We start from the raw sequence: 26,605 nt of genomic DNA, 5'->3' as shown, positions 1-26,605 counted from the left end.
ATAACAACTGCAGAGCGTCACTTCCACTGGCAAAATCTAATTGTGTTGTGATTTAGGCAGACTGTGCCGTGTCTGCGTGACAGCGCCTCTTTAGTGGAGGTAACTGTTAGCCGGGCCTGCCGAACACTGTTTACACTCGGTGATCCATTTTGAGACGTGCAAGGCCCCCTTCCCCTGTTAGCGTACACTGAGGATTTCGTGATGTTTACTCTGTATATACAGGAGTCAGCTTAAATAAGACTTTCATGAACACTGGATCCCCAGAAAACTGATGGACTAGATTAGATTTTGGCCCACAACGTAGAACTCTCTTGGCATTTTGGACCATTTTGACCCAAGCAAGGTTAATAAAACGTAAATATTTACATTGCTATGAGGTTCTTTGCTGCGCTCAGAAGCCAAACATACAATCTGGCCTGAATATTGTGATACAACACAGATTTGTTATAGCCATCAAAACATTTTCTGAGAAACAGCCTAGTGTTTGGCGAGTGTATATATGTGTATATGCAGCATATATGTAATGTATGTCTGCTAAGTTGTTCCTTCGATGAAAAAACTATAGTATTTATGGGAGGTTCAATATTGAGTTTATAGTTTATTGAGAATGTCTTACCTCTCCTATATAATGTGTTGTTGATGTTTTTACCCATGGCAGTGTGTTAATGTTTTGCATTTACTTGTCTTATACATTTTACAATGGAATTACTTTAAAAACACCAGGCATAACCTGGGAATGTGTTTATATATTCAGGTCCATGTATGCTGTTGGAAAGCTTTAAGCAATACATTCATAACTTCTCTTTATAAGAATTTGATGTTATGTTTTATATCATTATAATTGAAAATAATAATGTATCTGGTTCCTTTGTATGTAAAAAGTAATATATATATATATCAATCAGTTCAGATGTTGCTGTATTTTGTGTTCACACACATTCTAGTGAACTACTTTACAAAGCTTCCTTTTCTTAGAGATTTGCACAACATGGCGAACTCGACGTCCAATCTCAATCTCCTCCATTAAACTGCATTCCTCAAATACCAAACTGTCTCAGCCTCTCAGTCACGTGCCCCACTTTAAGCACCACACGTGACCCCCCCCCCTCTCGCTGATCACCAGGCTCCTCGAGGAGGGCAACACGTTGAGGAGAACGTCAACATTTACTAGAAACTGTCCCCTCAGAGGGGTCTCACAACTGTCCTCGTAGCGCACGCACACTTCCTACTGCTGCGGGTGTCACGTGACACCGCGATGCGCGTGATAGGAGGAAGTAGGCTGGGTTGAGACCAGAGAGCTGCCACGATGAACACGTCCAGGAGCTGAAGAGAGCCGGAGCTTTGGACCACAGAGACACTGGACCTAGATGCGGGGGGTCGTCAGCGGCAGAGAGCACAGAGTGAGTCGTGACGCGGAGCGGAGGGTTTTGTGCACTGACAGTCAGCGGGCACCAAGGAAGTAAACAGTTTGCGAAGGGGAAGTAACTGAGGGCTTCAGGTAAAACACGGGATGTCATTTACGGATCGGAACAGATTCAGATAATAAAATGTATTCAATTGTTTGGCATCAGATGAAATACACCCTGTGACCTACATACAGGCTCATACAGTCAGTGGTGAGGAAGTATTATTTATGTCCTCTACTGAAGTAAAAATACTAATACTGGCCTGCATTAAAAATGTCACAACAAGTAAAAGTATCCTTTTGTAAGTATAATTAAGTATTACAAGTAATAGACTATCAGACTGCAACTAGTCTGCTTATAAATTTTTTTATTAACGAAGTGTTTGCTTGGTTTATAAAAATACTGAAAATAGTACAAAAATGACATCATAAGCTCTCAGAGTCAAAAGTGACCCCTTTCTCTCAACCCATTAATTTCTTCAGCTGTTGTGTATATACTATTTGGTAGTTTAATTTATAATAAAACATTTTATAATCTCTTTTTAGGCACACATCTTATTTTCAAAAATAACTACAACTGTCAGACATGAAGTGAAAAGTACAATATTTCACTTTTGAAGTTGGGTAGAAAGTACTTCCAAAATCGTACTTAAGTTCAGCTCTTGAGTAAATGCACTTAGTTACATTCCACCAACTTTTTTTATCATAACTGTAGAACTATATATGTGGTGTTACAATGAGGTGGCTTCTGAAGCAGTGTCTCCTGTCCAATCTGCTTTGAAGTAGAATGAAACGAGTTGTGTGCAGCACCTCCGCATGGGATTTTATGATGTATTTTGTGTGTAACATATGGTCAACATCAGCAATACATATAAGATAGGCAGCTGTGTGCCAATGATGGTTGAGAACTTGTAACTAAAGACAGATCCAGAGTTCCACTTGTGCTTGTGGCTAAATCTGTAAATGTATGAAAATTGTTCCTTCGTGCCATGTCGTAGTAGATACAGCGGTTATCAGATGATCAATACTGGGTTAATTTTCAAAATCACACACTCGCAGCACATTAAAATGATCAAATGCGTTTGTTATGGGGTCAGCACTGCAGGCTGTGTGCACAACTTTTATGATGGTTGGCAAAAATAAGGAAGTGTTATGACGTTATATGATGGAGAGACCAGAAAGATTTCACAATGGTATTACCTAATAATTTTTTAACTAAACACCTTTTGCTATTTTGCTTTGATGTAAATATAAGTCCAAATATAGTCCAATACCTAACAAAGAGTTGTGAAAAAGAAACAAAAGTGACTCTGTACTTGTAAGAGATTGTAGGTTTAGTGTAGTAGCGATTAGTCTTTGAAAAATATTTGGAGTAAGCCGATTTCAGAGAGCAATAAGTTTACAAAGCTTAGTCGTCGACATGTCATCAAGGTTGATATCACCAGATCTCCAAAGATGACCCAGCAGCTCACTTACAAATCATTTAACTAATCTTTTCTTTTGCATAATTAGAATATATATCTCTTGCAAACTGCAACTCGGCGTCAGTGAATGGGTACACAGTGGACTCCTATATTGGACTCGTATTGTGGTTTGACTGACAGCATCCTGAAATCCCTCACGGTTGGCATTTTTGTCTCTGTGAAAATAATGTTCCGGAGACTTTTTTAATATCTTTTGCTTCTGTACTTGTTGTTAAGTCCTGAGTCAAACCAGTGTGTTAACTGTGTGTAACGTTCTGGTTCTCGAGCACCAGAAGACGTAGAGCCATTGTTGTTGATGTCGAGCATACGGTTTGAGTAAAGTCTTCAACATGGACAGTTGTTGCTGGAGTTATTGAACTAACACATTTGACATTTTTTTTCTTTATAGCGTAATGCACGTTGAGAGGTTGGAGTAAATCGCACGGCGCCGCGAAGCCGGATAGGAGTGCATCTGTGGTCCAGATGAAGTGCTTGCTGATAGCCAGTGAGAGCGCCGAGGTCCTCTTCCACTGGACTGACCCCGAATTTCTGCAGAATGTGCAGGCGCAGTATGGGGCGTCTCAAGAGGACGGCCAGGGGGTAAAGAGGAAGAAACTAAACTGATACTGTTGGACGCCTTTCAACTTCCTGTCCCTGTTTGAATGACTCTTTACCTTTTTTTTTTTTTTTTCCTTGTTGTAATTGTCAGCTTCCAGCCTTCGAGGACAGCATCAGCACTCTGTTTGCTCCCATTATTATCTCCTGCAGCACCATGGTGGACAGGCTGGAGGACAGCTACACCTCCTTCACCACAGAAAACAACCATATCTACATCCTACACCAGGTAGCGCCTGAATTCCTCAACAATAATGGTTTTCCTTTAGAAAAAAAGATTATTTTTCATACCTTTTGATCTTGTTTGGAAATGCCTTTATGTGTAAAGCGGATTTCTTTATTCTTGAACTTTGCCTTGCCAACAGCAACAGCACTGTGACCTAAATGCAGGCGCTCTCACAGTGAAGCGTCATGTGAGTCTTGTTAAGCAGTCAAACGATGCTTTGTCCTCCAGCAGCGCATGAGCACTTTGCTTCTGCTCCATTCAGCTTCAGCAGCCTGTGACGTCTTTCTCCTGCGATGTTTATTCCCTAGAGGACCGTTTCCTCCAATCATCTAGTCCGCTCCCCTTTCACAAATGTCTCTTTTTTTTTTCAATTTCGTTTTTAAATGCTTCAGAAATGTTCTTATATATTTTCATTTAAGTATATATTTTGGCAGCCAAATAGAATTGTTTGCACGATATTCAACGTTTTGTTCCCTTATAATGCATGTACTACCAGTTTATTTACAGGACTTGTATAAAGGCAATAAAGTAGGCTATGAATATGAGATATGAGTTTGCGGAGGTTGGCTTATGGCTTTTTGCTGGTTACGACAGTCTACGGGGAAATCTATGAGTTACTCTAGTTGTCTTTTTGATTCTTCACAGTTCATTTAGTTTTTGTTTAGGAGAATAGCACAGAGTCTAACCGGCCCTGTTCATGCTCGCGCACAGTCTGCGGAGGCTCGCTCTACGACCGTTGATACCGGGGGATTACAATCGGAAAACTGAAGCCTAATCTCCGCAGTGGGTCCACTGCTGTTTGTCGTCCTTTTTTGTGAATCAGCTGTCACCTCTGCTATGGGCTCCGGATTGGAGAATGCAGAGAATATGTCCCCACAAGGTTCAGTACTCGTGATCCTCTTCATGCTGACGACACCCGGCTCGACATCTCCACCAAATGCTCCACCCGCTCCTCCTCAGCCGCTGAAACAGTCATCCACGCCTTCATCCCCTCTCGACTGGACTACTGCAACAGCATCCACTAAAATCATCAACAAACTACAATACATCCACAACTCAGCTACCCGTCTCCTCTCCCACTCCCATACCAGAGATCACATCATCCCAGTCCTTCAACACCTCCATTGGCTCCCCAAACAGCGATTAATCCAGTTCAAACATCACATAAAAAGCCCTTCACAACCTCGCCCCCTCATACCTCTCTGACCTCCTGCACCGACGAAGCATCGGACCTGGGGCGACAGGGCCTTTTCCATTGCTGCCCCCTCCCTCTGGAACTCTCTCCCCTATCACCTCAGACGTTCTCCGTCATTCAGCACTTTCAAAAATTGCACTTAAAACTCATCTAATTAAATCAGCTTTTAACCTGTGATGGTTTAACTTATTTTTTTGTTATAATGTCATCTCTCTGCCTTGTTCATATTGTTATTGCTTTTATTGTTGTGCCTTTTGAGTACCTTTTTTTTTTTTTTTTAAAGGACTATGCAAATAAAATGTATTATTATTCTCATCTTTACTTGATTTTCTATTTTATTCAATGCTATTTATTCAATAGGTCATTTTGTGTCCTCCCTAGTTCGACGAGTGTCTCTACATTGCTGTGAACGGAGATGGTGAGGAGGGAGAGGGTGATCTACGGAGGAAGATCTATGTGATGAAAAAGATGATCGAGGTCCTGTTTGGCATGGTCACCCTCAGCAGTAACCTCCTCAGGAAAGAGTAAGGCGTGTTGTGTCTTGTTCCCTCTTGATACTGGACCTCTTGATAAGGCATCCGGTTGATCCATGAACTGTGTTTGTCACCAGATTGCGTCCCCAGGACACGGAGCAGAGAGCCAGGCTGTGGAAGCTTCTCCAGAGCCTGCTGGAGACCTACAGCCACCTGCGAGAGAACGACCAGAGCTTCCTCGTGGAGGTGCAACCCTTCGCTACTTTATACTGTGTTGTTGTTTTTTTCTTATTTGTTTGCGGTTTGGTGTCGGATTTTGTTCTGCAAATGTTTTCCTCAGCAGATCATATGGAAGACAGGACAATACCAGAATGCACAGCTTTACAGCGCACACTGCAGCCATCTTGACACCCATTATTATTTAGTTGTTGGGTTTTAATGTTTCTGTGATATATTTAATTATTAGTCATATTTGTAGTGTCTTTTCTTCCCACTTAGTGATATATTTGGGTCTTTGTTTCCGTCAACCTTACAGTTTTTGTACATTGGTTAACAGCCATTTATAATGTTTTTTTTGTGTGTGTTTTTATTCACATTATTGTTTAGTGAAACTCTGACTCTCTTGTGTGCATTCGTCAGATTTAGGATGTGGAAAGGTTAACCACTAGATGGCAGGAATGAGCAGAAAGTCCAGTTTAAATGGGTGTTTATATTATTTTGTCGGCTCCCTCTACTTTGATGTGTGTGTTGAACTATGTCTGTTTAAGATTGGTGATACAACTTTTTATCTTGTGTGTTTAGGTATGAATGACAAGCTGTTACAGTGTACATTTAAGTTGTTATCCTAAAAATGTAGACATGGTCTTATTACATATAATCTGAAACCCCTCTTTTTTCCAAAGTAACACAATTAATTTAGGTTGGATTCCCCATTCACAAGTACTATTCCTCGTGAATGTATTTCCTCTGTTAAATGAATGAAACATACCTCTAAAAAATCCCAGTTTTCTTTCTCATTAGAGGCACAAGTCATTTTGACTATTCGAAAAGCCAGTTTGTACGTGTTGAAAGGTAAAAATGCAAAGGTTTGCAATGGTTGACGTTGTCCTCATCCCTCACGCTCTTGTGCCGTCTCCTCCCTCTCAGGCGGTGGAGAGGCTGATCCACCCCACGCTGTGTGAGCAGTGCATCGAGTTCCTGGAGCGCCGTTTAGTTCAGCAGCTTAACAGCAGTGTAGAGCGAGCAGGAGAGGAGGTGATGCACGCCTTCATCCTGGTTCACACCAAGCTGCTCGCATTCTACTCCAGGTGCAGATGTGTTCACATATAATCACTTTACAACTTGCACTATTTCTTATTTATAACTTCAGCTTCATTTGAGTTTGTTTAAGATTTCTTTATTAAAGATGTCGTGTCTTTGCTCTACTGCCCATTCTAGCCGCAATGCGAGCGCACTCGCCACCTCAGACCTCCTCGTCCTCATCATCATGGCACAGAATATGTATCCGAGCAACACAGACCAGGATGATCCAAATCCTGAGGTAGAGAATGCAGACAGCCGCTCACACAGTAACCACACAAAATGTTGGCTCCCTTGTTTCTTATTGTTTATTGTTGGCTCCTGTGCATGTTGTGTGTTTGTCATCCTGTGAAGGATGTTGAGAGTACATCCGGCTCTGGTCCTGAAAGTTTTTACACGCCAGAGCCCTCTCCGACAGACAGGGACTCGAGCAGTTCAGGTGGGTTATGAAGTCTGTGTGTTCATATTTAGTCAGCTATTTTACATTTCAACAACTGCAGTATGTTGTATTCTTTTTTTTCTTTTCTTTCATGTTTGTGTGTCAGGAGACAAGCCAGTGAGAGGACCCGTGTTTGAGTTTGTGGACCCAGACGTCCAGGTGAGAAGGACTATTCCTAAAACTTAATCTGGATTCAACACAAAATAAACGAAATGAGAGCTGTCGATTTGATCAAATTATAATGTCTTCAGATGGCAGAGGACAGCTTGCGAACTCTGGAAGTTCCTCCGCCGGACCCTTCGACCCCTCGCAGAGTCTTCTTAGATGTCTCACTCAAAGATGTCTTGTATCCCATGATGCCTCACTCCATGTACTGTCTGCCTTTGTGGCCTGGCATCACACTTGTGCTGCTGACAAAGGTTTGTGGACACCAACACACTCCATGTATGTTCTACTGTCATGTCGACACAATTTCTCGTCACATGTTCCTGATTGTCCAGGAGGGGGCACCCTTGAAACACATTTATCTGGACTTATTTAACTACAGTGTTATGCCATGTTTACAGTACACACACACATTGTTCAACCATTCAAACATCTCCATTTTATTTCCGTCAGATTCCCACCAGTGCAGTGGCTATGTCCGTGTACACGTTTTTGGAGGCTTTTGCCAAACTGGAGAAACGTTTAAGCGAAGGCCAAGAAGGATCCGCTGCTACTCGAGGCCAGCGGACTATCCATGAAGTCCGCAGCAAGCTTGATAAATTTATCAAAGCGCTAGGGCCGAGTGAGATTCAGGTGTGTTTTTACAGCATTTTGTGCACCATACAAAACTCGTCCAGCAAAGGTTTTACATATCACCAGTACATGCCTACCTTCCTCAAATAGCACCCTGCAATATTTCCTTCACCAGAACTGTAGTCACTTTAAAATATGTTGGCTTTTTCGATCACAATCTGTAATAAAACTGAACTGTCAGCCTTCCTGATAGAAACCATGATGCAACAGTTCATTGTTCCTGTATGCGCTGAAAACACATAATGTTGGACAAACTGTGCCTTTTCTCTTTTGACACAATGAATACCTTCCTAGAGATTTGTATTCTAAATTTGAATACAAAGTGAAGTTTTGTTTGAAGATTTGTTTAGTTACCACCATCTTAACCTGAGTTAATAATTAGGTTTTGGACCTGTACAAATCAAATCTGCTTTTGTTCCTGTTGTTTTTCTTTCCAGTCTGGGCAGTTACAAAAGGACTGGACAGAGTTCAAGAACTTGGCCTTCACCAGAGGAGGACCTGGGTTCAGCAGGAAGTAAGTCTTCTGCAGCCCTCTGTTGGCTGAAATGCTTCATAGCAAAGCAGTTGGATGATTATTTGAATGGTTACGTTCATGTTTTTGTTTTAGTCTCATTCCATCGTGTAAGAAGATGAAGACTCAGCTGTGTGGCGTATACAGACAGTGTTTTCTCCTTCAGTCTGGACCGAGTGACATTCCTCAACGACTCTCCCCCGGTCTGCAGGAACGAGCCCAGACCATGGTGCGGTGTGTATCAGTCAGCCGAACATCTCTTCGCACTATAATTGTTGTTTACATATTTGTGACATTTTCAAATCTGAATCCATTGGAGAAGAAAATGGGGAACGGGTTTCACAAATAGTTGCAAGACAGTCCACAACAGCATCCTTAACAGTCCATGTCCGTATCTTCTTTCTCGTCTTATTCTTTCTCTTCTACTCGTTTTCTCTCACCTTCTCTATCTCTCAGGGAGAAACTGATGGACTGGAAGGACTTCCTGTTGGTGAAAAGCAAGAGAAATATCACTATGGTGTCATATCCTGTCAGCAAAACAATCCAGCTCACTGTGATGCCTTGTGTGTACATTTACCATACCTCATGTATATTTTAGTGCATGTATATTTTACGACGTGCAAACGCCTAGAAATCTCTTTGAAATACAACTCACATTGTCCGGAGGGTATTGATCTTGACCCAGGTGATCTCACTTACCTGGAGGATTTCCCAGGCCTCATCCATTTTATCTGCGTGGACCGATCCACCGGCCAAATGATTGCGCCATCGCTCAACTTGACGGAACGCAACACGTCTGAGCTCGGGACGGGACCATTGGCTCATTTCATCAAACGCAAGGTCAAGCGGAATCAAAACACACGCCTTAAACTGTTCACGTTATCTAGTATTTATGTCTAATTTTATTCTGTTCTTGCTCTGTGCAGAGAAACCATAATATTAAATTATTAAATTAAATAAATAATTTATTGTGACTTGTAAGGTTACAACATACTGCCGCTTTCGGAAAATAGTATATAGATATATATACATTTTTTTTCAATAGTGAAATGAGAAAACATCTGTTCTTAGCTTAGAAATAGTCCAGCACATAACCTCTCTATATTATCAGCTTTACACTTTGGTTTTGGTACAGATTAAACCTAACATATCACATGTTTATTAGTGAGCTTTCCAGTCTTTGGGCTAAACTAAGTTAAGAATGTCTCTCCTTTTCATATTTACCGTACAGTTAAAAGAAAATTCTCTGCAACAAAGTAAAGGAGAATATTTACCCAAAAGATATGAACAATCTGTTAATATGCCCATTTTGGTTTTCTTAAATCAATTTCTCCTCCCTAATCCTGAAGGTGTGGGGCCTGGTCAACACAACACGGCGTTATCTCCAGAAGGGTTACTCTACGGTAACATTACGCGACGGAGACTTCTACTTCTGCTACTTCCTCTGGTTTGAGAATGAAACCGTAAGTTACTGGAATGTTTTAGTAAGCAGTGATAACACAAACATGAATTTGTCACCCTGGAATACTGTAAACATAACAAAAATACAGCAGCATATAAATTGTAGATCTGATCAATCAGGGCTTCAAGTTGGAGGCCGGGGACATTCCCGTCCTTCCTGATGACTCCGCCCCCATTGGGATGCTTGCCTGGGACTACTACAGGTAAACAGTGGATGCCAAGAATAGATGTGATTAATCCAAACAAGAGGGCTGCTGACTATAGAAAGGAATGTGTCCTGCAGGAAGCTGCTGCGGTACTACAGCAAGAATCACCAAGGTGAGGTAGTGAAGTGTTACGAGCTGCTGACGGTTCACCTGGGGGTCATCCCCACCGAGATCATCCTCCAGCACTGCAGACAGCTGGCAAGCAAACTGTGGGAGCCTTCGCGCAATCCTCTGCTGTAGACGCATCCACACACCTAAACTGAGTCGCAGTACACGATACTCGTTTATTGTTCCAACAACTGGAAAAAAAACTGTCTCTCACGCTCTATAAATATATGATGTCCAGCTTGTGTTTCATGGTGTACAAGGTTATTTATAATCTGATAAATTCACCTCACGTTGTTCATTGAGACTCAGTGAAACACCAACATGTCTTGTATGAAGTATATTTAGAATGGCTTGATTTTGGTAATCTATTTTTGTATTCTCACTTATGACCTGTTTTCTATTTATTAGTAATACTTTAAAAAAAACTGCAGCTGATACATTTTTATAATCACAGATACTGTCCATTGTTGCCTATACTACTGTTAGTGTCTTACAATGTATAAAGCATGCAATAGTTATTATTGTATGTCTCCAATAATTTAGATTATTCTGCGGTGACAATAAATATCAGTACTCTCACAATTATTTATTTATTTATTGAGTCATTTTAAACGGAATTGAAATAGCACTATTTGAACCGTCACATGAATTTGACAAAGCAGGCAAGTCAGTCGCTGATGGTGTTTCCATGTGTGATGACACAATTATTCATCCATATGACAATTTACTATATGCGTAACAGCTAGTGATGCAATAGGTTCATTCAATTCACTAGATATGTTAGGTTAAGTCCCACCAATCGTGAGCTTGTCTAACCTTTTTAATTTGCTCACTACAGTCAACCCTGGAGACTGTATTTTAAAGGTCAGTTCACACGGTTATGGAGGACTCCACACAGGCTGCCAGTGAGAGGCAGGAGTGCATGTCGAGTTCAGTACATTATTAGTCACTGACTCACAGAGCTCCTGTGAGGTCTGTCACAGCTCCTGCAGCCACCAGGTCCCTCAAGAAGAGTTTCTCGGCATTGACGTCATGCACCACCTGGATGATGATGATAGAAATGAGCCAAAGTTAAATCAGAAAGTGAGGTTTGAGACCCTAAAAAAAAAAGAAGCATATGGCTGTTTAGTAATCTGAATTTACTTGAGCCTTTATTGCGTCCATGCGTATGTTTTCATAGTAGTGAAGCCTGGCCTCTGGGTGCTGCATGTTGTAGCCAAAACCTGCCAGGCTCACCTGGTCACACAGCTGCAAAGCCATCACCAACGCACTGGCGCCCAGTGTTGGCACCATCTACTTGAAGAGAAAAAAAACTCATATCAACCACTATGATATGTTATAAACGGCAGTAGGTAAAAGCATAAATAAACATGTTATGCTCTTGAGGTGAAGGTTGTGTTTGCTCATCTTTCACTCTCTTTCCATAGGTGTATAGCAAAGTCAACACATGACTGAGCAAACATGTATTATTCAGGACCGGTTAGGCTACTCGGAAGGGCCATTGTTCTATTTGTGTACGGTATTGTATGAACGCATACAACAAAGCATGAGAAAAAACATGTTAGAACTCACGTTTCCCTGTTTCAGAGCATATTTCTGGAGGACTTGTCCTGTTTTACGAATAATCTCTGGGTGGAGGATCCTGAAGTTCTCTGGTCTCAGTGGAATATCATCCACTACCTCCCTCCAGAACCATATTTTGGACCAGAAGCCCTATTTAAAAAAACAACACGCGGAGATGTAGAGCATGTGAGGCAGTGAGTGTGATGATGTGATATTGGTGTTGCTGCACGAGTTGCCGTGACACTCATGGCTTATGTAATATACTGTTTCTGTGTGCAATGGTTCCTGTGACGTATAGGCTTACCAGAGGCTGTTTGGTGATGACAGAAGTGAGCCAGTCCAGGTCCAGGCTCTTAAAGACCACCAGAGCAACCATGGTGGTATTTTTGTATTCATTTGGGGAGTGAGGTGCTGCCTCTGGGTAAACCAGGCGGATGGTGGTGTGAGAACCAGCGTCTTTCTCATAGCCAGACACCGGAGCATTATTCAGCCTGGTAACAGAGTTGAAAATGTATGCATGAAATGGAATTTATTTTTTTGAGCAGTGTTTTTTTTTTTCTCCTAACCTCAATCAATCTTTCGCTGCTGAGAAAAAATCCATTGGTATGAGTTAAAAATAGCCACCATAATCTATCACACTACAATACCCTTCCTCCTACCTGCTACTAGTGGGGCACATACCGGATGATGATGTCATACTGATCTATATGGGATCCAAGATGGCTCCCGTGTAGAACCCCTCCATTGCCCACCACCACACATCGCCTGCAGTTGCCTTCAGTCAGTGACGGAGGCAGGCCAGGCTGAGGTAGAGATGAAAGAGCAAGGGCCAGATGCTTCTCACTGCCCTGGAGCCCCAGAGGAGGGGACAGATCCCAAGGCACAGACCTTTCCGGCTGCACAAACACAGGGATGTCTTGGAGGCCTGCAGAAAGTGACAAGGACTTGAGGTGGTTCAGGCACCAGCGAGGCGGACAGGGGCCTGAAAGCAGGGAGGCTGATTCATTTAGTAAGACCTAAGAGAGGCACACAAATAGAGAGAGGTTAGGTAAGAGTGAAGGCATTATCTAAAATGATCGCTAAGATGTACCTCTGTACCAGATCTTCAGGATGATGGCTGTCATCACTGAGAGCTGCCACTGTATCCAAGGGGAGATATGCAGGAATCAGAATAGCGGAGTAGCATCCAATGAGCAGCACAAGACTGAAGGCAAGGTTTTTACTCCTATACAACAGAGGAAAAAAGGCATTAATTCACAGGTACACACTATAAATACAGTGCCTGCAGAGATGTACCTGCCAAGGGAGAATTCCCAGGAGTCAGTCTCTGCGATCAATTGCTGCCAGTGAAAGAGAGGTGTTGGTGTTGCAGCCTCCGCAGCCTCGAGCAAGAGTGGAGAGCCGTCATCTGGGGCCCGTACACTCAAGTGATTCAGCGTCACCATGGCACCTGTACCTTCACCTGAAACAGGCAAGAGTGATGATTACCTAAATCCTTTTATAACAAAAATGTCATGCACTAACATTGCTTCTCTCTATAGTAAAGGAACACATTCTTAATAAAAACACATTACAAACAGTATGTGTAGAGTACCATGTTACCTATTTCACTATCAAATGTAAACAATTTAAATCGTGTCTACACACTAAAACATCGAGAGGATCATCAATTGAGTAATATGAACTCTATAACTCACAGCCAGCCTGCTAGAGATGTAAGCGGATGGTTAAGCTCGCCTGTGCTCCATGCTTGAAGGGAAAGCAGTGTCCTGTGCAGCTAAAATGGCTGCTGCTGCTTCCTACTCCACTGAACTCTGCCTCCCTCATTAACATGTTAACCATTAACACGTCACTCAGTCACACTCTGGCAGGAATGCCTCTAAATAAGCATGCATGTGACCCATTGTCCCATCCAATAGAAATCTGTATGCAAATGTAAACAAGAAACAGGCTGACTGTCCCATAAAGAAACACTGGATGACACCTTCCAGGTTTGATGCACAAAAACAATATATTGTTTGATCTACTGTGTAAATCGCACAGTAGATCAAACAAATGTTGTTTGATCTTATACCTACATTGTTTGAAAGAAATACCAAAGCCGAGGCTGATTGGTTGTTGGTGTGCTTTCATACAGATATTTACAAGGTATCACTTGGCAGTAGTAAAACCTTTATAAATAACATAATCCCCCAAAACAGTGTGTTGATGAGGGTTATACTCATGTGAAGAGAGTCACACACTGTTGTAGGAACAGGGGTGAGTAAAAACAAGACCTTGTGGAATGAATGTACCCTCAGCTCATGACTCGGGGCATGACATGCCTGAAGGTTGTGTGTGTGTGTGTGTGTGTGTGTGTGTGTGTGTGTGTGTGTGTGTGTGTGTGTGTGTGTGTGTGTGTGTGTGTGTGTGTGTGTGTGTGTGTGTGTGTGTGTGTGTGTGTGTGTGTGTGTGTGTGTGTGTGTGTGTGTGTGTGTGTGTGTGTGTGTGTGTGTGTGTGTGTGTGTGTGTGTGTGTGTGTGCGTGTGCGTGTGCGTGTGCGTGTGAGAGAGAGAGAGAGGAAAAGAGGGAGAGGGAATGTGAGAGAGATTGTAACGCTGGCACACAAACATACATGCATACACACACCAAAGTGCACGCACACCTGTTTGATGGGGTGACACAGTGTCCCACCATGAACCCGGTTTCCCAGTCAGGAAGCTTGCAACGCTTTTGTATAAAGTGACATGCAGTCCATCCGATTTTCTCCAGGTTCCTCGTTAAAGTTCAAAAGCTTCAACTATTTTAAAATTACTTTATTGACTGTTTAATCTTTTTTCTACTAAACAGAGATGGAAGATGTACAGTGGGCAGACAATTTGATGGACCATAAAACAACAGAAGAGATGAAAGCTCAGGTAGGTGAGAGAAATACTAACATTTCCAACTTGACATTTATGATGATTTTTGTTATTGATATGACAGTATGGTTCCTAAAATGGTAATTATTATAAACCCACCACTAGGAGATTATTTTTTCAAAAAAAATATTGATTTGCCACATTATCAACATATGACAAGCCTGATTTGTGAAAACATGTTAATATATATTTTATGTGAGAACATGTGAATTGATGAGCTGTTATATAGAAACATGTCAGAGTTGAAGTTAAGCCTCGAACATGAGAGTAAAATGTCTGTCAGCCAAACACATGTCAGGGACCACTATATGAAATTGCTTGCAGTTTGATAATTTTCTTTTCAATCACAACCTGATGCGTTGGTTGGTCCTGAGTGACGTTACATTTAATTCACCAGAGCTTCACAAAATCCTGTTTTACTTGAATTTGAATGAACAGAAGCGGCTCCTGTTCATATGCTTTACCTTTCAAATACATAAACGAGATAATTATGTTTGCTCCAACTTAACCTTGTGTATCAACTTGAAAGTTGTTTTATTGGGATGCCAAATTGACTTTTACCATTTATTTCCGACACAGCACTACAGAACACAGTCTAACACAGATTAAGAATAGTTATGATGCCTTATAGCTCAAACAAATGAAAAAATGAACTGCCAACAAAAGAGGTTATCATAGTCAATAATGGTTGACATAAACTTCATCAAAAAACATATAGAACAGCACATAAGAGCCAATTGTGGGGAAAGGTTACTTTTGTTATTGCAAAGCCTAGCTTGCACTACGCTGTGAATTTATTTTGACATTAACACTTCCATTCCCAGCTCTCAACACCCCTTAGCCTACTTGGCACATTTGCTTTACAAGTCAATAGTACCTCTCTCATCTGGGGTTTCCAATTGTGTTTTCTACATTATCGCTGTTTCTGTCATTTTCCAGGCAGAGGAGAGAGTGAGGAGTTCCTCCTCCGACCTCCACTGTGAGCTGTTGGACTTAAGTGGAGGAGAGAATATAACAGAGCTGTGCAAAAGGAAAGAACAGATGAAGAAAACATACTCGCCCAGGGTGTCTGTGCAAAGCCCTGTGGTGAGCTACAATTGACAGAAACCTTATGTTCATCTGCACAACTGAGATATACAAATGTAATCTCTCTCTCTCTCTCTCTCTCTCTCCTGTCCCTGTGTGTGTGTGTGTGTGTGTGTGTGTGTGTATGTGTGTGTTTCTCCGTGACAGATAGGGTCCATGGATACTGCAGAATTCATGAATGCAGCCAGTCAAGGCAAGCTGAATGTAATAGACAAGTATTTGGCTGATGGCGGGGACCCTAATGTCCACGATGAGGTATTCTCACCCTGTGTGGAAGTAGATCAGATACATCAACGACATACTACAAGTCATTGCTGTTTATAATATACTTTAACTTCCCAGTTGAAGAGGACAGCACTACATCGTGCCTCTCTGGACGGACACACCGCAGTTATCCAAACGCTTTTGGAAAAAGGAGCCGATATCAACTTTGAAGATCAAGTAAGACGTGCGGCCACATGGCTTGTTTGTAAAGATGATGATGAGATTGGTTGAGATTATCTTCACTCACTAAAGCCTCCAGTGGCCTGAAATGAGCGCTATTAATAGAATGGGACCATCCTACTGTGTTTCAGCTGGGCTCCAGGGCCATACACTGGGCCTGCAGAGGGGGAAGCCCGGATGTTGTCAAAGCCCTGAAGAGCCTTGGGGCTGACCTGAATGCTAGAGATAAGGTGAATGAGCATTTTTATTAGTGCCTACATTTGTAGCGCGACTCATATTTGTGTGTCCGTGAGCAGACATGCTCACACACTGACACCCAGTTGGTCCAGTATGTGTTTGGCTGTGACTGTGTGTCAATGTCCGCCCTGCAGTTGGACAGCACTCCTCTGCATGTGGCCACAAGAACAGGCCACACCACCATTGTTGAGTACCTGCTGTCCTGTGGTGCCAACATCAACTCCAGGGACAGGGTAGGCATCAGTTCAACAGTGTTTCATTACTGTGTTTCATCATCTCTATATCATTTTCTGCCATTAATACGGTTGTTTTACACTCAGGAAGGAGACACAGCCCTGCATGATGCTGTGCGTCTCAACAGATACAAGATAGTGAAGCTGCTCATAGCTGCACGGGCAGACACAAATATACAAAATCATGTGAGTTTTTCTTTCTATTGATGTTGATACCTGGTTTAGCTTGAAAAGGATTTCAAAGGAATCGTTTGTCATTTTAGGAAATTTACAAATTGCTTTTCCTCCCTCAAATTTAGATTGACGATCAATACCATGTTGATATCTGGATGTTAAATATGATGGTATAGCTTGTTAGGTTAGCTTAGCTTAACGACTAAAGACAGCTAAAGCTTGGCTGTCGGTTTTTAATACAAACAAAAAAACAAAGTATAAAATGTCAATTTGCTCTGTAAAACGGGATTTGGTCCAGACTATTTCTTAACAGGTACTTCCTGGAGTCTCTGCTAGTTGGTGGCAACTTGTCCTACCAAATTCAAGTTTTTGTACTTGAATTTTTGGATTAAATAAACAAGATCTACGGTGTTAACTAATGAGCTTTTAATAACTTATCCCCATATTTCCTGTCTTATGCTAAAATAAGTTAACCTAAGCCAATAAATGCTCATGATTTTAAAGAAAGATATGAGCTGCTGTAGCCTCACATAGATATTTAAGACATTGTCATATAACCCCTCAACAAGGAAACAGATAAACATTGCCAAATGTCGTGGCTCATCTCTCAACACTGTACATACAATATGACCCATCACTAACACACTGACAGTAATAACGGTGTTCCAGGAAGGAGTGACTGCAGTGCAGCAGGTAAAACAATGGCAGTTTGACATCACGGAGACCCTGAAGAGACTGGACATGCTGAGGGAGGTGGGACCTGAAAACGCCTCCAGAGAGGAGTGAAGAGTGCAAAAGATCTCTCACTATATTCTTTATAACATAACTTTATACAACTCAGTATAAAGGACAATAAAGGACAAATGACATTTTTAACTCTGTCTCAGGTTCAAAATACATTTTGTAATTCCACTGTATGTCTGTGTACATCATATTTGAGTATATGCATTATATGTGCTCACCACCAAAATCTGCCTTTCCAGGGCATGGGGTTTAAACCTCTGAGGTTTGTCTGAACTCTGACACTACAACATGTCAGCTGGGATGTGACAGATTCAGCTCTGCTTGTCTTGTGAAAAAGGAAACAAAAACATATGAATGAGGAAACAAAGCTGAATTTCTCAAACAGTTTTGCCAAGCTTTAGCTTTTGATGTTCTCTTCTAAAGAGCGTTATGATCTGAGCAGTGCTCTCGTGGATGTTTCATATCTGATTTGTGATGCCTCTGTAAGTTGAATAATATCAATACACAGCGCTGTGCAGAAGCTGCATTTGAATATACATCAAGAGATCCTTGTTTTATTGAGGCGACAGATAAGGTCGGAGCACACAGTAGCACTGTGTTTGAGACTTCGGCTGACCATAGCAGAGTTGGCTGGAATGCCCCCGCTTTAAGTCAGGGATTCGAGGGGAGCTCAGTGGACATATTTTCCTTCTGTCATCAGTGGCTCAAATGTTCCTGAGGGAGGTTGGCCATTCACACAGGGGAAACCAACAGCTTGCTCCCGTGCTTGCAATGTAGTCATGTATGCACAGTTAGTCATGACACATGCAGCCATTCATTTTGTGAGCACATTTTGTTCAACAGCTACTGCTATACTTTACACACTGTGAATGTAAAATGCTGTTGTGAAAAGAGTGCAGTCTTCTGTTCATTGTAGACAACTCATCAGATATATTATCAGCCACACACAGTATTTCCTGTTCCAAGCACGGCCGTGCAACTGTCAGGGACTTCAGTGGAGACACGTAACATGTGCAGTACAAGGTTCTGCACACTACGTGACAGAGTTGTCATTCATTTGGTCAACCTGAGCCTAACAGAGTTATCAAAGTAACATAATAAAGTGTATTGTATTAGAAAGATGCAATCTGTTGGACTCGTATATGTTTTACGGCTTTAGTTATTTTGCTTTCAGTTCCATGTGAGCTGAACACTGTATGCTGTTGTGCTGAACTGTTGCTGAGGGCTGGAGTTGTGTAGAATGAGAGGGGGGATGGTAGAACTGGAGGCTTCTGCTTAGTGCTATATGGCAGCCAAAAACCAGAGGAACCTGTTTATCCATGCAGTGGTTAAACGTCTTCCCTACAGCTTCAAATAGCGCAAAATCTCAACCTTTTGTGTTCGAACATCAGAAATGGCTGCATAATGATCCAAAAATGTACTACTTTGTCATTTTTCTTTGAAACACGTTTCTTTTCGACACAACAGGCTTTATTACACACATTACAGCCTCTGTGATACATACTCAGACCTATTCCGGGAGGATGATGTGATACTGTAGCTTTATGGCAGTCAAAGCAACATTATATTCTTACTGAAAAAAAGGTATCCATGGCAATGATATTTTCCAGGCAGGTAAACGTCTGTACAGGCACGGTTTTCAAGCACCATTTATTTCCAGTTGGAAATAGATGTGGAATTCTTGTGAAATCAATTCCACTCAGGCAGACGTGTGTAGGCAAAGAAGGCTTGAGCAGGTGCCGTCTCCAAAATAGCTGAAAGGAAATATACTATTACATGTTCTGAAAAGCAAGGTTACACACTTTGCACATACAACAAACATTAAAGTATCATTTGTGCTTGTTGATAGGGGTATTAATTAATGCACTGGTCTACTGTCCAATGTTACCTTCAATCTTTCTGATTGTATTTTGCAGCACACTGTGGTACCGAAGTTCATGATATTGAGTATTGATTGATCGAAAATGACAATGAAAACCAGGAACTGCGATAATCTAGGTTTAAGGAATATGTACAACAGGATATCATATAAATTCCCTGTTTAATCTTCGGTCCTTTTGTTTTTCTTGCACACTAAAGCCCCAGGTGGATTTGTCCTCATTGATTTTACTTTATTGTTCAGCTATAAGAAATTACACATGTAACAGTTGACTCTTCCAGGCTTCCTTACCTGTAATATCATTTGACAGTCTTTGGTTGAGTTTCTATGTAGGCAACCCTAGACAAGCCATTGTCTACAAATGCTTTGTAAGGCCTATACACTGTTCAAGTACACCAAATTCCTCTGTAATCACAGAATAGCTGCGATCGGCTATAATGGTTAATACATTTCTTAAAATACTAAACCACACTGCCTTAATAACTCAGTAACAACAATTTATATACCTGACCAATCAAACATGTATCTCTTAATTCATTTGAAAGGTCAGAACAAACACCACCAATGACAATGCATATCTGTCTCACAGAAAAAACACATACATAATTACATATTCCTAAATATACATCTGGTTTATAAATGATTTCATTCAGCTGCCTCAATTAAGCTATATGTCTCTAATTCAATGCATTTAATTCAGATTTTTTAAAAACAACTTTGAGAAAGTCCAGTCATCCAAGTCTTTCAGGTTACCGGGGGAACCATGAGAGAATTATCCAGCAGAGTTCAATCTCCCCTCCCATGATTTCCACTGGGAAAGGGAGGTTTATTGGAGGGAGGAGAGTTACTGGACTTGTGAGTGATGGGAGCCGAGACTCAGCACCAGCTTAGCAACGTATCCCTCAGACTGAAGGTAATCAAATAGTCCTCAAATTCATTAGGATAGACACCTTAGGGCCAATGATGCAGAGGAGAAGGAAAGGAGCGGGAACTGCACGTCATCTTCAGATGGACTCCCTGGAACTACTTGTACCAAAATGTCTTTAAGGCAAACGTGAATACTGATCTTCTAAAAGGAGAAAGACCAGGGACATAATGCACGCAAAGATAAAAGTTTGCAGCAGCACTGTTAATTGAGATGAGTTTTTGAAGGTGCCCCGTGGAGTGTTCTTTTTTAATAGCTTTAAATTATACATTGTTTAGGTCCGGATGTCAAAACCTCACAGGGGCCTTTAAGTACCACTCTCTTGTAAAGGATTGCAGCATGTTTTAAGATGAATTGATCAATATAGTGGTTCAAGTCTTCAACATACAGACTTACTTTACTCCTCCTTATGAAGCAGAAAGTTGAGAGGTCTCCCATATTCCATTGTTTGATGTATGAAAGCTAACTATTCTTGAGAAAAACACTAAGACACTATGAGTACAATAATTTGAACAAGGGAACCCAGCACCATTTGGTGTTTATGTGTCTTGTGAAGTAAAAGGTGCGCCTAATGGTGTTGTGCATTTCAGGTCAGTCATACAGAAAGCCATTGTTTGCTCACACTGCATGTGCATTCCAAGCCACTGTGAAGACGAAGCAGGGAAGATTCCAAAAAAAGAAAAAGAGAGGTATGGTGAAAAAGAGAGAAAGACCCAGAGAGAAGAGCTGGAGGGGAGTATACGAGTACACATCCTTGATGCCCTCCTGGAAAGTGCTGGAACTCCGACTGTGTCTCCTCCACGGTTCATGACAGTCACAGTGTCAGGCTGCGAGCATTGGAGGCTGAAGCCTGCGCACGCTGCACCACTCCTGGACACTTTTCTCTCTTTTGCAGCTTGTGGTTTTGAAACAAGCCTTCGTTTCGCGGGACACCATGAGCTCCATCTGAGAAAGTCAATAGTCCTGAAGGCACAACACAGGGCACAATGACCAACCACAGAGATACTACAGACATCCCGATGAAACTGTTCCAGTGATGTACCAGACTTACCGTATCCCTCAACACGTCCATCTTTAAATTCTCCTTCAAACTTCATGCCATCGCATCGACCGAAGACTCCTGCGCCTTGAAACTTTCCGTGTGCAAATTCTCCTTCGTACCTGAAATGGTGGAAGAAGAGCAGGGTGTCATTTGTAGCTTTTGATTGAGGACACAGCTTGCATTCTTTTTGGCTCACTCACCTGGATCCATCTGTGAAGAGCAGTACACCAGAGCCATGGAAGAGTCCATTCTCAAACTGGCCACAGTAGCAAGTTCCATCCTGAAACTTGAGCTGGCCAACACCATGCCTCCGACCTAGAAAGTCGCACAGCAGGGGGAGTAATGGCTCAAACTTCAAACAGATGATGGAAACACAATAAATCCTATCAGGGCAAATAACCTCTTCGATTCACATTTGATCCACATGGGTGTCATCACGCCTCATCGAACCACTTAGGCTGTTTTGGATTAATCTTTCGTAAGAGTGTGTAGTATACTGTAAGAGATGACCAACTGAGCTTGACATTTGAACTTGCAATGCGGCTCAGGGTTTTATATTCACTTGGTATTGGAGAGCCACTACATATGTCACGAGTCAGTCTGTGCTCGGATTTAGGTATCCTCCCCCCTCTCTGTCAGCTAAAGGTTTACTACTGAATTAGGAGTCCCATCTGCCTCCTGTGTGGTGGGAATTACAGCACTCTAATCCAGCAGATTTTTTAGCAGGGCTTTCCACTTTAGGATCCAGACTGTGAAAGCAGTCCAGGAATGTACTTGCATTCTCCTCCTAGTAGGCTATGATCTGCTACTGAAGCTTGAAATCATGTCAGAGGGCACACAGGTTTCTGGGTCAATTCTACAACTGGTTTACGCCTGTATTGTCCAATTGGAAAAGTGGGCCATGATGCCTTTGAAGGGTGAAGGAATATACCAGTTAAAATGGAGTGTACAGTTTAACCTAAAAGCAGCTCAAAATCATCCCAAACCCTGATGCCAAGATAGAATAAAAAACCCAGATAGTCTTGTTTCTAGTATTTCGATGGATTTGGTTTCCTCAGCAACAGCTGACAGAAGACGCTCTAAGATTTCCCAAACAGGTCCAAGGTCTAATCCAGAAGATTTGACAAAGCCCAAGCTGGTAAATCTGTCTCTGTTCGTCATGTGTTGCCAATGCTAGCTAATTGGGATTTGATTAGACAGCTTGAGCTGGCATGTCACTAACATCACTGAATGTGTGTGTGAGAAAGAGTTAAAGCAGCTTGTATTCTTTGCCACAGGTGAACATTTGTCAAACATTTACCATTTTAGTTTACACACATCCTGGCAGATTCATGAATATATTTGCAGCCACTGGTTCTCGCTAGCTTCTCCATAATATAACAACATTACATGCTGAGGATTTAATGAACGTCAAGCCCATCCTGAGGCAGAGCGTGCTGTACATTAGCTAATGTAGGGCTGTCACAATATTGGATTTTCACTGTATGATTATTGTGGCTAAAAAGAAATCACAATAATCATATTATCACGACATCTCGAGAAAGTTTGAAAAATAATAATAAAATTAATCTTTAACTATGTTCATTGTGTTTTGGTAAATAAATTACACTGAAAATACAAGTGAAGGAAACCATAACTGTGATTTCAGAGGCGCTGGATTATTTACATGATATTATCATATGTGTATTATTAACATATCAATATTTCCTTTTCAAATAACTTGCTTGTTGTCCCTACCTGTATATTGCGACACCTTTATTTCATCTTTCTATTGTCATTCCCCTCAGTAATAGCTTTGTAAATGTGATCACAATGTTCTTGCATGTGTGCATAGGACCTTGTTTACTTACTGGAAATACAGTGTATGAGTATAGCTAAACAGGTATGTATGGAACAGATTGGATCCTTTCGAAAAGTAGTATGCTGGGAAGCTTGCCAAAATAACATTAACCGAAAAAAAACTATTGATGTTAATAATTTGTTTATGTATATGTTCAGTTTTTTTAAATTGGGTACCAGCATACCATTATACTTGTGTTAAATCCAAACTTTGTATAAGAAACACATAATGCATTTTCCCAGTCTGTCAGTGTCTCACCATTCCCTTTCACTGGGCTATTAAATCACACTTTGATGCCTTAGAGAGACATTATGAGGATTAGATGTACAGTACAAAAGGTGAAAGTGAAAGCTGTCTCATCTCTGTAGTTAAGTTAGTGATGCTTGCACACAAACTTGAACTTTATTTAAAAATGAGAAGCAGGACTGTCTTGCCTTCTTTCCACTCGCCGTGGTACTCTTCCCCACTGGCATAGGTGAAGGATCCTCTGGTCAGAGTCATGTCCCCTCTGTTTTTAACACACAAACACACTCATTGGCAAAAGAGCCAAAGAACACATCTATATCGGTGACCAACAATTAACATTTAAAGGACAGGGTTTTCATAGTGAGAGGGCATTTGTGAGTTTATTCTAGCTCTGAGAGGCTGTTATTTAGCTGACCATGACCTCTGACCTCACTGTGGAGGGAAGGAAGTGCAAATAAAAAATGATGTAATGGGATTATTATTCCCTGAATCCACGAAACAGAGGGAGTAACTGTGTATTTAGGACAGAGCATACTGTAATGTCGTATTACCTTTTAATTAGGCTCAGCACCATACAGCGTCATGTGACCACCCAGTATTCAGTTTCTTGACAGTACCAAACACCATGAATAAATTAGTTTGAGGATTATTTTACAGGACATTCAGCTTTCACAATTAAATATCTGAAGCAGGGTTTTTTTTTCTGTCTTCAGATTTTTAAATATAGTGGAAATTGTTCAGAATTGTTATGGGAAGAAAACCTTGGTGTAAGTGCATGTTCTTGTACTTTAATTAATTAAGTGTGGGTCGGACCAAAAGTTGAAGACAACTTATCCTACCAGATCCTATATCTGTCAACCTAAGAAGTCTGTTTAATGCCAAGTGTATGTTGGTGCTGGTGTAAGCCTAGTTTAGGATCACACTTGGGGGCGAAACGCCTTCTATAAAGGAATACAACCTGACTGTAGCATGACTGCAGATATCAACACAAGCTCGCTAGGGGATGTAGTTTAAAACAAATGACCATGTTTTACAGAATGGAAGTCAGGTGTACTTTCACCCATTTGGTCGCCATCGAATAAATACTGTTCAGCTCTAACCAAGATTGGAACACTAACGTTGCTGTAAGTATGCAATTTCGTCTGCCAACATGTTTCAATCAGTGCAACCTATACATATATGTTGCTAATTGGCTACCGCTATGTAATGACAAGCCTATGCAAATCGATTATAACCTATTGCAAGACAACTATAAGCAAAAAGCGACAACGCCTATTCATGCTATAATTTACCTGTATGCTACGTGTGTTGTCTCTGAAGCATGGAAGTCAACCTACAGGAGCGGAGGGGCGTACAAATATGAAAACACCGGCTGAGAAACGTATGCCGCATTCAGGTGGTCCTCGTAAGCTCCTAAATCCGTGATCAAGAGTAGAAGGACATTCACATCGGCTTCACATGTGTGAGGTAAGTCACACAATAAGAAAATATGCAGTAAAAGAATTAAGTGGCCGTTGTTTTACTTTAGAAATTGCTTTGCCATAGTATTGCTACACGAAAAATTAAAATGTCTTCTTATACAATTAAATTAATAATAGTCGATTGGCCTCTTATGCTCTCTGACCCATAAAGACTCAACTAAACAACTGTTATAGAGAGCTACCCTCTCTTCAAGTCGTGTTTAGGCTACTTGTGTTGGTGCATGACGTTCATCCACTGCTCAGCCCAGGATTGCAATAATTCCGTTAGCACCTGAAGGTAGCATTACAACAGCATCACTGCAGCCTCACCGCCGCGCTGTTTCATTGCATGACTGTTGTTGGCCCTCACTGCTTCTTGAAGCACTCAACACTACCGTAGTTTAATTGTAGTTTAGGTTACATTTTGTGAGATCTGTTGATCATAGCATACCAAGTACAGACTAGTGACTATTAAGGTATTATTGTTACATTATTATTATTATTATTATTATTATTATTATTATTATTATTATTATTATTATTATTATTATTATTATTATTATTATTATCAATACTAGGCTACTACTACCACCACTAGACTAATATGAATACCAATAACACCACTAATAAGTATTATTATTGTTACTTTATTATATTCCACAGAAAACACTGTACCAAAGATGGTTTATTGCAATTTCTGGTGTTGGGATTGAGATAAGCTTTTTCAAAGGGTAACTGCATAGGCATTAGGTTTTACCCCTTACAATTGCACAATTGCAAAATTTCTTAAAACACTTTCTTACCAGAATAGCATTTATTCTACTGTAATAATAACAATCCTTAACATGCTGTTGTAGAGTGTTCCTCTTTCTAAAAATCAAATTAGGGCATCATCTAGGATTAGGCATGGCCTTCTTCAAGCAGGCTAAATTAGGGAAAGTGATGAGTAAACTATTTATTTAAAAACAAGATATTACTATATTTACTAACTGAGCATCATAATTTTGTTATGGAGGTAAAGCCAGGTAAGATTAACTTGCCAAGGAGGCACTTTAGGAAAAATCAGATAAACATCAGAGTTTTTAGGATCCATTCACTGGGAACCATGAATACATGCACAACAGATCACGACAATCTATCAAGTAATTATCAAGTAGTTAAGTCAGAAGATCATCAAAGTCAGTAGGCTTCATCCTCTGTCGACCACGAACGTGTGTTGAAAATTCAATGGCAATCCATCAAGTAGTAGTCTGGACTATATAGCGTTGCCAGCAATGCCTGGATGGTAATCAGGCCTTGTCTAAAGCCTAGTCAATGCTACACAGTTAATGACCTTTCAAGAGAAAAATACCTCAGCCACATTTGATTTGATATAAACTACCAAAGATATCAAACTCAACCCCACATTAATATTTATTATTAAGGGGAAAATACTATTTTGTTGTTTACATTATATATACATATATATTCATATTATTATATACATACATACTATTATTGGATATCATTTATTTATACGCATATTCATTTACTTAATTACTGACTTACTAATTTAATTACACTATTTGGTTTGGTTACACTGTGATTGAAACCTAAATTTCACTCTGGAGTGATTTCCTCTTCGACACAGAGG

The 26,605-nt window shown here is 41.0% G+C and overlaps 4 protein-coding genes across 8 annotated transcripts; 2 read left to right on the top strand and 2 right to left on the bottom strand.

Annotated features, from left to right (window-relative positions):
• The first annotated feature begins 1,114 nt into the window (after positions 1–1,114).
• Positions 1,115–10,781, top strand: hps1 (HPS1 biogenesis of lysosomal organelles complex 3 subunit 1). 3 transcript variants are annotated; one of them, XM_034551943.1, is made up of 18 exons: positions 1,115–1,400; positions 3,278–3,468; positions 3,578–3,712; positions 5,286–5,428; positions 5,515–5,623; positions 6,524–6,684; positions 6,815–6,917; positions 7,031–7,115; positions 7,222–7,274; positions 7,367–7,534; positions 7,734–7,913; positions 8,351–8,427; positions 8,521–8,658; positions 8,881–8,946; positions 9,120–9,264; positions 9,774–9,887; positions 10,006–10,088; positions 10,169–10,781. In XM_034551943.1, exons 2-18 carry the CDS (start codon positions 3,352–3,354, stop codon positions 10,329–10,331), a joined length of 2,040 nt encoding a protein of 679 aa, XP_034407834.1. In that variant the 5' UTR covers positions 1,115–1,400; positions 3,278–3,351; the 3' UTR covers positions 10,332–10,781. The 3 variants fall into 3 exon arrangements, with proteins under 3 accessions (XP_034407834.1, XP_034407836.1, XP_034407835.1); XM_034551944.1 differs by having other exon boundaries at positions 1,393–1,498; positions 10,169–10,331; XM_034551945.1 differs by lacking the exons at positions 10,006–10,088; positions 10,169–10,781 and having other exon boundaries at positions 8,521–8,653; positions 9,774–9,885.
• On the bottom strand, positions 10,781–13,599 carry st3gal7 (ST3 beta-galactoside alpha-2,3-sialyltransferase 7). Of its 3 annotated transcripts, XM_034551946.1 has the most exons (8): positions 13,460–13,599; positions 13,059–13,224; positions 12,861–12,987; positions 12,444–12,778; positions 12,067–12,253; positions 11,772–11,912; positions 11,343–11,492; positions 10,781–11,240 (listed from the first exon to the last, which is right to left on the bottom strand). In XM_034551946.1, the coding sequence occupies exons 2-8, from the start codon at positions 13,205–13,207 to the stop codon at positions 11,154–11,156; spliced, it is 1,176 nt and encodes a 391-aa protein (XP_034407837.1). In that variant the 5' UTR covers positions 13,208–13,224; positions 13,460–13,599; the 3' UTR covers positions 10,781–11,153. The 3 variants fall into 3 exon arrangements, with proteins under 3 accessions (XP_034407837.1, XP_034407839.1, XP_034407838.1); XM_034551947.1 differs by lacking the exon at positions 10,781–11,240 and having other exon boundaries at positions 11,394–11,495; XM_034551948.1 differs by lacking the exons at positions 13,059–13,224; positions 13,460–13,599 and having other exon boundaries at positions 12,444–12,687; positions 12,853–12,969.
• LOC117743957 (ankyrin repeat domain-containing protein 2) lies at positions 13,124–18,703 on the top strand. Its single transcript, XM_034551949.1, has 9 exons — positions 13,124–13,233; positions 14,592–14,659; positions 15,602–15,748; positions 15,896–16,003; positions 16,091–16,189; positions 16,324–16,422; positions 16,564–16,662; positions 16,750–16,848; positions 17,506–18,703. Exons 1-9 carry the CDS (start codon positions 13,206–13,208, stop codon positions 17,620–17,622), a joined length of 864 nt encoding a protein of 287 aa, XP_034407840.1. The 5' UTR covers positions 13,124–13,205; the 3' UTR covers positions 17,623–18,703.
• A 692-nt stretch (positions 18,704–19,395) lies between these two features.
• morn4 (MORN repeat containing 4) lies at positions 19,396–24,859 on the bottom strand. The gene is made up of 5 exons (XM_034552264.1): positions 24,805–24,859; positions 23,701–23,774; positions 21,627–21,741; positions 21,436–21,545; positions 19,396–21,347 (listed from the first exon to the last, which is right to left on the bottom strand). Exons 2-5 carry the CDS (start codon positions 23,765–23,767, stop codon positions 21,199–21,201), a joined length of 441 nt encoding a protein of 146 aa, XP_034408155.1. The 5' UTR covers positions 23,768–23,774; positions 24,805–24,859; the 3' UTR covers positions 19,396–21,198.
• Positions 24,860–26,605: the final 1,746 nt, after the last annotated feature.

Source organism: Cyclopterus lumpus, chromosome 15, assembly GCF_009769545.1.
Source record: "Cyclopterus lumpus isolate fCycLum1 chromosome 15, fCycLum1.pri, whole genome shotgun sequence".
Classification (NCBI taxonomy): Eukaryota; Metazoa; Chordata; class Actinopteri; order Perciformes; family Cyclopteridae; genus Cyclopterus; species Cyclopterus lumpus.
The sequence above is the reverse complement of the archived record's forward strand: the minus strand, read 5'-3'. Positions and strand labels throughout refer to the sequence as shown.